Here is a 12,813-nt window from a genome sequence, read left to right as displayed (position 1 = left end):
AATGGATTTAGGAAAATTCTTCGTTTCACGGCCAGACATTAATTTTTATATTATAAGGGTGTTATGTCGCAAGGGTTGGGTAATTAATTTCTGGTATTATTTTCTATTTACAGAAATTCGTATTTAAAAATGACGTAATTGTTAAAAAAAATATATAAAACCTTAATTCACTGGTTCACTTACGCATTAAAAATATGTTTACGACATACGTCTCAATGATCTACACTACCAGAGCCCGGCCAAGGCGATGGTTTTCATGAAACAATCCGGATGCCCTTTACCTTCTCAGGGATGTCCAAACATGAGAACAGGCAGCACGAATTGAGATCACGTTGGTAATACTACAGACTGTATTATCGACACAAATACACATTTAAATGGGTTCTTTTTCCCGCAGTGTTAAAGAGCATAATAAAATGATGTATTTATAAATTTTGAGCATATTTATCTGTGATTTGGAGAGAACTTCAGAACTTGACAGTGAAATGTAGAGCACTGTACAATGCAAATTGTATCACATGTTTATAACTACAATATTAGATTTGTAGGTTATGTGTGCCCTTTGATAAGCAACTATTGGTTCAACTGTGTGAAGTATTGATCCATTTAAGGGAAACCATCATTCAACATGTGATGGTCGTAAATGATACGATAATCCCTGTTGTGGCTATAGTTCATACAATTCGTAGTTATATGGAATGAAACATAATACGTAAAGGGAAGGTCTTCGGTATGTATTTGTGTATGTTTATTTCATATCATATTAATTTCCATTTATCGGTACTTCGAATTAACAAGAACTTCTAATAATTTTTGACTGCTATTAAGCACGTGTAATTTTGCACATAATTTTCTTATTCACTACTATTGATATATTATGAATATACGTATTACAAACAGGAGAAAATAGGGTGTAGTTCAGATGTAATCAATTAGGATATTCTTCACATTCAGTGATATCATATTGCAAAAAATTAGGCCTACGTGAGTAGTAAACATAGTATGATTTTTATAGACCTAAGTATTATATCTAAATACAGTAGTCTATATATGTCTACACATAGGCTACCTGTTTATATTTTTCTAAAAACCAAAACTATAAGCTAGTATGAAGTTAATAGGCCTATGTTGAGGTTATATTACATGAAATAATCCTTAATCCCTTTACAGTTTTTGACATTAAGAGAAGTAATTTTTGAGAGGGTATTGTGCATGACGTGAGTGCATTCACTAATAGCGAAGTAACAAGAGGTCGAGGACTGTAACGAGGTTAAAGTGGATTATATGAAGGGATAGATAAGTGACAGGGGGCTGAGGACTGTCACAAGGTTAGAGTGGATTAGATGAGGGGATAGCTAAGTGACAGGAGGCTAAGTACTGTGACAGAGTTGAAGTGAGTTGGATTAGGGTACAGATAAGTGACAGGCACCGAGGACTGTGACAAGGTTAGAGTGGGTAGATGAATGGAGACATTTTTGCTCTTCTTCGACCTACTGTATTTAGTAAAACAAATTATCTTTGTACTGATACTCTATAATTAAATCCTCATATTTTAAATACCATGCTATAGTGAGTACCACTGAATGTTCCCAGCGTTTCTGTCAGCTGACCATCAAGAGGTCCTCTCCACTACTGTCACTGCCTGGATCCGCGAACTCACATTGCTTTGCCAGATTAAAACTTACGTAGGCCTAGTAGGCCTACATAGAATTCCTATGCAGATCAGTCTCAAGTAGTACCTAATGTTCTGTCAGCTTAATGATGGTAGCGCGAAGCGCCTGTCCCTAGGAAGCTAAGGGGTAAGGGGTGGAGTCGGACCGGTCGGCCTAGGAAACCGTGCACTGAGCTGTCCATAGGCCAGCGTATAATCACTAGCCACCCACCAACAGAGTTTGTTAGTAGAGGTTGGAGGAACTGTCAGTATTTTATATTAATAACATTCGGTACTCACTACTCACCCTCCTCACAGTAGCTGCTGGGAGTATTAAGTTATCTGACTTGTGTAATACTGTATATAATTTACATCGTATAATTCACAGTTTTGACATATTTTCATTATTAATGTATTCACAAAATTTAATATTGTTTTTCTATACTACGATCTTACAATGTTAGACAAGACTAATAGGAATAAGATTGATAGTTATCCTACTATCGAATTTAAGAAAACAAAGACATTGCCGTGATCTGCGGGTAGCAAATAGCAACTGTGAGGCAAATGTCAGATAATTTTATGGAGAATTCTCGAACTAATCTCACAGAAATACTATTTTCCCATCACTAATTCCATCAGTGCTAGATAACCATACAGTTGTTACAGTGTCGTTAAATAACTTCAAAAAGTGGATACAAATGAATACTCTTATAAATGTTAAATACAAATTATGTCTATAAAATTACATTCTATTATTATATTCACTTTTTTTTTTTTAGAATAATGTGCTATTTAGACAATAGATGACGCCTAAAGATAGCACTACTATCTACGGTTCCATACGCGAAATTTATGAATAGTGACTTCTGTGTTTCAGCTGAAAAAAAATAATGGGCTCAGAACACAGTTCGCAACAGGGTCCTACTTCATCAAGTGGTCGAGCCAACCTCCAAAGGGGAAAATCTGTGCCAGAGAGAGAGTCGGGGCCAGATAATGGTGAAGGAATGAGACCTGGCAGCATATCACCTGGACCCAGCATATGCTCGGATTCAGACTTGCCTTACATCTCATACACTGTAAATAGACCAATCGGAGGTAAGAAGAATGAAGAATGTTTTGCTTACTGAGGATTAAAAATCATGTAATGCTTGCTGTTAAGCAGAAAGATACAACAAAGCTGTAAAGGAAAATAAAGTGACTCACATGAAGACGAGCTCTGTAATTGATACTTTATCTCTCTTTGCTGAGATATGGAGGATTAGCTATGATTCAATTTATTAGTCATTAAGTCAATCGGTTAATCTGTTTGTCTGTCAATCATTCATTCATTCACTCAGACAGTGCAGTGTAAATCTGTCATTTCAGGCAGTCATTTGTACCAATTAGTCGGTCGGTATGTCTGTCTCTGTCTATCAGTCAGTCATCTTATCATGTTATGGAAATCTCAATTAAAAAAAAAATCTTACTTTGTTATAACTGAAGCTTAAGTTTCATAAGGCTAAGATATTGGATAAACATTAAAGACATCATTGTGTTATTTGTTTTTAATGTATTCGTGTACATTTGTAGATTCTCCAAAATTGCCTCATAAACATGGAAGCCAGCTCCAGCGTGGAAAAAGTCTAGGTTCAAGCAGTCGCAAAAGCAGCGGCGTAATTCCAAAGAGGCATTTTTCTATGATGAACAAGTCATCAGCGCACAATATTGTGGTTGTGAAGCCGGCAGCAAATGCAGAAGCCACTGACAAAGATCCAGATTTGATTCGGTTACAGGTAATCATTATTATGGAACTTGCATTGGACATCTACAAACCTACTTCATATATTTCTTGTTGGACATTTCATTGTAGACACCCAGTATAGTTACAGTTCAAAGCTGGGACGCATTTTGCTGCATAATGGTTAGCAAATTAATGTGATCCTTCGCAGTGACGCCAACTTTTGGAAAACATTGGGTGGGCTCGAACACTCGAGTTATAAGTTAAAATAAATAAATTTCATTAATAGTAATAATAATAATAATAATAATAATAATAATAAACACGACAAATTATTGAGTGGGCTCGAGCCCCATGAGCCCATATAAGTTGAAGCCACTGAGCCTTCATCTTATTCCTATATAAGGATGTAGGTAGTTACTGAAACACGTAGGCACAAATGGTCCATTGTGCACCCCATAAACTGGAAATCAACCCAGAAGATCACAGTGTCTGACCAACTTTGCGATGCTGATGGGTTTTATTTCCTGAAATTCTTCTGGAGACAGCATGTGTTTGCCGAGGTATTGATGCTTGATATGGCTTAGACTTTGACAATCCAGCAAAATGTGAGGTGATGACTCAACTTCCATCTCACATTTTATATAATTCTGGTTATCACTCGTAGATCTCGGATTTTTAGGCACTTAAAAAGCAACTTTCAGGCACATAAAATAGGCACTAAAAACATAGATTTAGGCACTTAAAAATACAATTTCAAGCAGCTAAAATGTAATTTCTATCCACACAAACTATAAAAATGCAATTACTCAGTGAGTATTAAGCATTATGGTATAATAATCCGTGGTGCTACAGCCTGTGAAGGGCCTAGACCAATCAGCCGGCTGCTGGCCTCACGCCCACATGCCAAAGCAGAGGTGGGCGATCATCCAACCAGAATGAAGGTATCATGTGGTTAGCACGATAATCCCCCTAGCCGTTATAGCTGGCTTTCGCAACCGGATTTCGTTACCTATTGTAGCTCCCCAAGTGCATCACGAAGCTGGGTGGGCACCAATTCCATACACTGGCCGAAATTTCATGAGAAAATTTCTTCCCCCCAAGAGGACTCGAACCAGCGTGCATTCCGTAACGCGAGTCCTAGGCAGGATGCCTTAGACCACTATGCCACAGCGCGAGACAAGCATTACAGTATACAGTGACAAAAACAGTAATAAAAATTGTGATTACAAACTTTACTTTTGTTAAGTTTTAAATTATGAATACCAGTACGTAATTTTTTATGAATTCATCGGCCTTATTGCTCTAAGGCTGTTAATACATATGTGCTCATATTACAATTTAATTACGGTAATTTACTAATGAATTTACAATTAACACAATATTCGTAATTGGTATCGCAATACATAACGTTTTTCTCTAATTTTCTATCATAAAACTTTGTCTTTTCTTAGAACCATTATATATGCGAAAAAAATTCTTCCAATGATACTAAAGCAATGAATGCATATATAAATCTAGCAATATTTGCCATGTTGATTTCTTTAGATAGAACTACATCCTCCTGATTTATCACAGCCTGCTCAAGTGCTCAACAAAACCAGACACCTTCCAGAAATTTCATTATTCCTACAACCAGGCTATTACAAGATATTTGAACCAAACCCACCCCATGACATTCAAAAGTTTCTCTTTCACTGCTACAAGAAAATTTACCTCTGTAAGGAGCTTGTTGAATATTTTTGTATCAGCATAACTATATTTTATAAAAGCTATTAGTCTTGTTTTGGTTTATATATATAGATCATTCACGTAATGAATTCCTCGTATAGATGTAATGTGAGTTAAGAAAATTGAGATTTAATTTTCAGTGCCAGTGCATTTGTAACCAATTAACCATATATTTTATAAATGCTGTTAGTCTTGTTTTGATTTATATATAGATCATTCACGTAATGAATTTCTCGTATAGATATAATGTGAGTTAAGAAAATTGATTTAATTTTCAGTGCCAGTGCATTTGTAACCAATTAACCATTATTATATGTGTGATTCTCTGTTAAGAGTGTACCAATGTTCCTGCCGATCATGAGAGGAACATTAAATCTTCCTGCTGTGAGAGATCCAGAAGTATTGGAAAGGCTTGATCCAAATGGACTGCTGAGTCTGTGCCTGCGGTATCAGCAACACATAGCCTTGTGCAGCGAGCTGGTTGCGTCAGAACAAGCTCAGCTCGGCCACAAAGTTCGAGATGTGAGTGGCACTTATTCACACAATGTTATGTACAAGACACGCAGCCTTAATTTTACATGGAAACCAAGGTTGTGGGTTCGAATCCAGGCTAGAATACTGATGTATGTAGTCCGTTGTAAATATGATATATCCTGTGTTCTTAGATGGTTGCCTTATTTCGTGCTGATCCACTGTCATGGCAATCCCACCATGTACCTGTCCAGTGTACGTATAAGAAAGAACAAAATATGGGCTTAATGTAAATATATATATTTCAGAATTCTACAGCTAGTGCTGTCTTCCCGTGCCAGTCATCCAAAGTCTTCTGTCCTGTGCATTTTCAATGTTCAGGCCTGTTCTCTTCACTCTTCTTCCTGGAGGTTGTCAATGATAAATTTGTTTTGGCCATCTGTTGTCTCCCATTCTATCGCTTCAAACTTTTTTTTCTAATTCTGCTTATCATAGTGTCTTCAGCAACCATTCTGCACCTAATTGATTGATTTTTTTTTATACAGCCAGTCTGAAAACTCTAGCACTAGCCTACGTTTCAAGCAATCTATTTAAATAGCCAACATTCTCTATTATATGCATTCATTATCCATACTTCGTTTCCATAGCTCAAGACAGATTCAACTAATATTTGTAAATTATGTACAGAACAATTATTTAGTCCTGACAGCTCAGCGACGTGAAAGAGGGGAAGTAATAGGAGTAGTAGGGAGAGCTCTGGAGTAGAGATAAGGGCGAGCGGTCGGTAAAGGAATGCAGTATAGCTTAATTGTACTAGAAACATACCGCTCTACCGCACGCATGACATCCGATTGCTCTGAAGGCAAGCGAGTGACTAACCCAAACACCCCTTGGCTTAACTAAATGGATTCGCCTGACCCAGGTGCACATCTCTGGCGACTGTCAGGACTAAATAATCGTACTGTAAATCTCACTTTTAATGTGGAAAACCCACGATAAATTATTATTGTATATTTATTTTTATTATTATAATTATTATGTTATTGTGTGTACTCTAAAAGCATAAATTTTATCAAAAGAGCTGTAGCTCCTATTTTTTGCATTGCTATGAAGTATAAAAAACTCACATTTTCAAAGACTGGTCAAACTTCTTCTTTGGGTGAACACAAGAATGGACTTCCGACTCATTGGGGTCATTATAATTGGTTGAATCTACATAACTAGCCATTTGCAAAACCCTTACAAGAAGAATACCTATCTCGCCCTTTTGTACTTGAAGAAAGATACATCTAATCTTCGAAACATTTTTTATGCACTTAATTAGAAATAAGAAAAAATTCAAACTACACTTCTTCTGGATAATCCACTGCTGCTTTCTCCCTCATTTACAAGCATAACAATAGAAATGTTGTGAAAATTTCCTGTTAGTTATCACCCTATCAACAGAGTAATTAATTCCATCTTAAAAATTAAAATCATTCCTGCAAGTTTCCAGAAAGGTCTTAGTTAACCATACTTGGTGATACTGAAATTATCATAGTTATGACAGATAAAATTGGTTCTAGGTCTAGGATTTAACGAATGAAATTTTTTCTCTGAGGCTGTGCTTGGGTATTGGAATCCCACTTTGTCTGATTATCTGGTTTTCTCCGATTTTAAGGTGAATGTCAGGCAATTTCATATCATATCCTCAGAGTCATTATGTCAAAATACATTATTACTATATTATCACAAATTCCACTGACACTAGATAACGAGCAAATGATAGGTCATAATTAAGTAACTGATTAAATAATACTTATTTATGCAACAAGTGGATAATCTTTATGATTATGGCATGAGTGAATGTTTATCGCACGAATGATAGTAAGTGCGACAATTTTCACGAGTGTCATAATAAGATTATCCACAAGTTGAATATAACACTTTATGGCATCTTAGCATTATAAATTGTAGGAAAGAAATTCAATTCGGAATCCATAGCTGACAAATTGTCTTCATATGTTCGTATCGATTAGTTGTGCCTGGTATTGACATTGCAGGTTATGTTACAAATGTTCCTTTATTTTGTTAATATAGTTTCTCTGAACCACAGAACTGTTTTATGTGATATTACAAAAGTGATACAAAATTGTTAAAGATTGGAAATAAATGATACGTTATCTTCTGTTCTGTATTTCATTTCTTGTTACATCACATTTAGAAGCTATAACTAAAATAGTAAGCGTTCCAGTATTACATCATAGCAAGTACGTCATTGCTTTTATCAGCACGCGTGCTATAATAAGCCAATTATGCACGATTTTCGATGTAGTAACAACCTGTTTATAATGCTAAGATGGCATAAAGAAACATACAGTTTCAAAATAGGCTATAATGAAATAAGTAACAGTGAAATCATATCAAAGATGAAATATTTATGGAACAAAGGTGGCTTTTACACTTTAATTAAATATAGTATTAACTCATGTTTGTGCAGATTGATTTTGAAATAACGAGGATAATGGGGCTGATGACAGAGCGACAGAAGAAATGTGCTAAATATGCGGAAAAGCTGGGCAAAGTGCATGAGCTGTCACACCAACTGAACCGTTGCCATATGGTACTTAACCAAACTCTGGAGAGCATGGAGACACTCAACAACACCCTACCAGTCGAGGAACGACTAGAGCCCTTTGTGTGGACTACAGGATGAAGTATTGCTATGTATCATTCAATTCCCTTCGCTACAACTTGAAGCTATTTCTCATTCCAATGTGTATATTGTTATTTGTACCACATTATCTTGTAAAGTGATAAACAATGTGACTGTCAATGGTAATTGTTATAAATGCAAAGGTCTGAATATTTAGGGCCTGTGAAAAGGAGTGAGATACGAAGCTTTCAGCAGTGTTAAAAATAATGCTTTCACGCAAAAGTTAAAGTTCAGTTCTTAGATCCAAGATAGAAAACATCTTTTGTAATCTAAAAAGGAAGGAGAATTATGACAGATGAATGAAGACATTTTAAATAGTGGTACTTATATTAATAACTTTTAAATATGATTTATGAAATATAATGAGTTGAAAATAAGATAATCACAGAATGTTATTAAAGTTTAAACTTGTAAGATAATAAATATTGTGATCGGCAAATATTAATGAATTAATGACAATATGTCTTTAAAAATATTAAATTTGTTGAGCAACTTCTACTATGCAAATAAATAAACTTTTATTTTGTTGTTACATCACAATAAAACACTAATTTTGTCATTTATAATGCTGAAAATTTCCTTTCTACATATTCCTATATGATTTTCGGTCATTTTGCATGTTTTGAAAGAGGTAAAATGAATCAAGAAGTAAATTCAGGTCTACATAAGTACGCAGTGTGCTCATTGTCTAGAGATGGAAAGAGCATAAAACTGTAACTGTGTAACAGCATTTAAATGTGAAATTTGTTACCTTCTTTGTCACAATGAAGTAGCAATTTCATATTAGTTAATGGAAGATAAAAGCATTATGTCTTTCCAACTTGCCACATTTCGTATGTAACATGGCAAAAAGAATATAGTTTTTTCCTCATAACAACCCTTATTATTTTAGTAGGCTACAGTAAACTCAGGCCACCGGCATGGCTCAGTCGGTTAAGGCGCTTGCCTGCCGGTCTGAAGTTGCGTTCGGGCGCGAGTTCAATCCCCGCTTGGGCTGATTATCTGGTTGGGTTTTTTCTGAGGTTTTCCCCAACCGTAATGTGAATGCAAGGTAATCTATGGCCTCATCTCGCTATCACCAATCTCATCAACGCTAAATAACCTAGTAGTTGATACAGCGTCGTTAAATAACCAACTAAAATAAAATAAAAAAAAAATACAGTAAACTCCCAATTATCTGGGTTTTTGGAGCACAGCTGCACGGATTTTTGAAAAATAAAAATAAACACGAATAAACTAAAGAGAAAGCATTAAAATCTCCCTCTAATCCCCGATGAAAAATTTGTACTTGGCACACATTATGTCAATGACAACTTCTTTTGCTTGTAGCTGAATCCCCCATGAAAAATCTACATCTGTTTCATAAATTGACTGTTTTGAACTTTTTCATCTGTTTTATATAATTTTCTTCAGCTTTGTCCTGTTTTTTTATACTGGGGAGATTTTATACTCCTGTTCCATAATCTACTGCCGACTTAGTAGCTAATCATTCTTGAATTTCTCAATTAATTTTAATCTTAGTTTAAGTAATACTGAGTTCCTGGCAGTAAAGCCGTTAACTCTCTTGCTCTCCAATATTTCTCACATATAGTGGGTTTGGTGGAAAGAGCTGGACATTACAGAAGATGATTCTGACTGTACAATGGACAAAGTGGTGAAAAAATAATTATTCTAGTTTTAGTTTTGTTGAAGTATTTTGACAAACAATCATTTCCTTGGATACTCAGGAATCGTATTTTCTTGCACGCTGAGACACTCCCCATCTTTCATTATTTGAAATTTCATGGAAATGGAATTTCAACTGCAATCTGTAGACTGGAAGGAACTAATTAGATAAGTCTCAAATTTCAACATATTAAACAGCTACATGTTATCTTTCCGATCTATACCAATAACAATGGATATGTTGCCTGACTCAGAAGTTACAAGTAAATCGTAATAATAAGAGTCTATCAGATACTGTTTTATCGAGTCATAACACTTGACTGTTCAATGGCGTAGACAAAAAAATAAGATGAACATAATGTTAATGGACCTCATGTTGGGTGACCAAAAAAATTAGTTACCTATTTCAATATTTGTTACACAACTGTCTGGGGATCAAAAGAAAGTAACAGGGGATTCATGAAATTCCTTGCATTGCATGAAACGTCTTTATTCTTTGTATGTAATTTTTAGATGAGGTACCACAGGGAGGACGAGTACAGCCTATCCAATAATGAGATAATGGTGCGAGACATGTGGAAAAAACCTTGAGACACATTAGAGAATGCAGTGAGATGGACCACGTGAAATAACATGAGGCACAAGTTAATCTTGCACTTTTTGTTCCCTTGCTACAAGGGACGTAACAGTTTACAGAAAAGAATCTGTGGATGTGTCATTAGGAGTTTAATGCAAGTAATCCTTGCTAAATACATTACACGAGTAGCAAAAAGTCAATATATTTTTTTTTTTGCCCAATATTTTTCTTAACTTGTCGTTATTAGCCCCAATTCTACGAGCAGGCTCATAGATGTTCCTAGTGTCGAGAAGCATAGACAATTTAGCTCATTAGAGACTTTCCAGAGTGCACCAACAGGTGGTAGGTTCACATTACACTCATAATGAATGATGAATTGTTGGGATGTCACAAGGGAACTGGAATACCCAGGAAAAAGAAACCCGGGTGCATCAATTCAGGATAGACCAGGATTTAGAAATGGACCCCATGACTAACACTAAGCTACAGTGGCAGTGGTGGTAATAATAATACCACTACTTCAAAAATCAGTAATTATAGACACATGTCACATTGTCCGACATTTCCTAAATGCTGAATAATTTGTGGTACTTGATGTAAATCTGTACCATTTCTTTTTTCCCTTGTAGAAAAATGAGAAAAACCAACTCATATAATAATAATAATAATAATAATAATAATAATAATAATAATAATAATAATAATAATAATATAACCCATCTGATACATCTATATTGTTTAGGAGCGAAAGCACAGTTGTTGGTCCTAATAACCACATTAAAATAATTAGTTTGCATTCTGCCACTGGTAAATTTATTCGAGATAAGTATTGTTCATATCTTCAAATGAAATACAAACCGTCAATATAGTTCTTTTCCCATATGGTTTGATTATACCATTCCATGAATATAATTCTATCATTAAATACAATGGATTTACTAATACTATTCGAAAAAATTTCTTCCTACTGTATGTGAATTCCTTTGGATATGCAAATAGGATAAAAAATTAATTTAGAGACTCGAGGAATAGAGTGGTAAGTATTGCATGTATGGTAAAATTTCAGAGTGTCTCGTGCCATGGCTTCGCAGTCTAAGGCATCCTGCCTAGGACTTGTGTTACAGAATGCAAGCTGGTTCGAGTGGGTAAAGGGTAAGGAGTGAGTCGCAATGTGCACCACCGTGCAAGAGAAAGCATACCTGCCAGATGCACACTGTTGCTGTAAGAGATCTGCACATAAGAGCCGCTAGCCCGAAAGTGCACTGTACTGATAACTGTTAACATAACATTAACTTTAATTCTCATTGTCAGAGAAGAAAAAGTATATGTACAAAAGATATACAATGTAGTCACTTTTAAACATTCTTTATTATTAAACTTTGTTGTAAGTTCTGCATCAGCTGAATATTTCACTCATTATGACCGATACTTCCAACCAACCCCAGGTTTGGGGTTCTGCTTTCAAAACATATGCTTTTCTTTAAAACTTTTTAACTTTAATTGTTTAAATTATCTCAGAATTTTATTGTTATTGGGTGAATAATGTAATATGAGAAATATAGGACTGTTAAGATTTGGGAAAATAGCACGCTGCTGACTGGTTTCTCATGCTAATGCTGGGTGAATATGTCATTCGCCTAAGGGTATTTTAACCTGTGTCAAAATTCAATGCATGCACAGCTCTTGCTACATTGAGACTCGGCACACTGCATAATTGTTTGCAATCTAAAAATGAGCTGATTCGTAATGTTTTTACAGAATAATATTACTCGCGATCACATCAACAACATTTATTTTAACAAAATTATGAGTGTGCTATAGTGCAATAGCACATTAGGATGAGCCGCTCCTGCCTATCAGTCTGAGATGACGATTTCTCGGAGTTGTGATTTTGGAACTACAGTCACAGTCGGAACTAGTGACAAACCTATCACAGGTCTTCAAATCACACCCCATCACTATAATATAACAAACATACAGTATACAACGTCAAATAGTAAGTGTAGAGATAGACATGTTTCAGCTTATATTTCCTTAAACTGATTCCACAGACCCCCAAGTTCCCTATCTCAAAATGTTCTGCAAAGCATCTCATTTTCCTGTTTAATTTTTGCATTCTTTTACTGAATCACCTTGCATAAAAATGAAAACTGTTACATATTCAGATGACATAACTAGTTTCCAATATATGCAATATATAATACGAAGGAGAAAATTATATTTCTCAAAAGGTCTATAAATAACAATGAACTTGTAGTTACTACTAGAAAAATCTTCAGTAAAAAACAAAGGAATTCAATTAC

The 12,813-nt window shown here is 35.2% G+C and overlaps 1 protein-coding gene across 2 annotated transcripts; it reads left to right on the top strand.

Annotated features, from left to right (window-relative positions):
* The first annotated feature begins 344 nt into the window (after positions 1 to 344).
* On the top strand, positions 345 to 8,813 carry BORCS5 (BLOC-1 related complex subunit 5). Of its 2 annotated transcripts, none has more exons than XM_069828809.1 (5): positions 345 to 742; positions 2,532 to 2,749; positions 3,224 to 3,426; positions 5,436 to 5,624; positions 8,053 to 8,813. In XM_069828809.1, the coding sequence occupies exons 2-5, from the start codon at positions 2,545 to 2,547 to the stop codon at positions 8,266 to 8,268; spliced, it is 813 nt and encodes a 270-aa protein (XP_069684910.1). In that variant the 5' UTR covers positions 345 to 742; positions 2,532 to 2,544; the 3' UTR covers positions 8,269 to 8,813. The 2 variants fall into 2 exon arrangements, with proteins under 2 accessions (XP_069684910.1, XP_069684909.1); XM_069828808.1 differs by having other exon boundaries at positions 346 to 730.
* Positions 8,814 to 12,813: the final 4,000 nt, after the last annotated feature.

This window comes from Periplaneta americana, chromosome 6 (assembly GCF_040183065.1).
Source record: "Periplaneta americana isolate PAMFEO1 chromosome 6, P.americana_PAMFEO1_priV1, whole genome shotgun sequence".
In the NCBI taxonomy this organism is placed as follows: domain Eukaryota; kingdom Metazoa; phylum Arthropoda; class Insecta; order Blattodea; family Blattidae; genus Periplaneta; species Periplaneta americana.
Note: the sequence above shows the minus strand (reverse complement) of the source record. Positions and strands in the feature narration are given on the sequence as shown.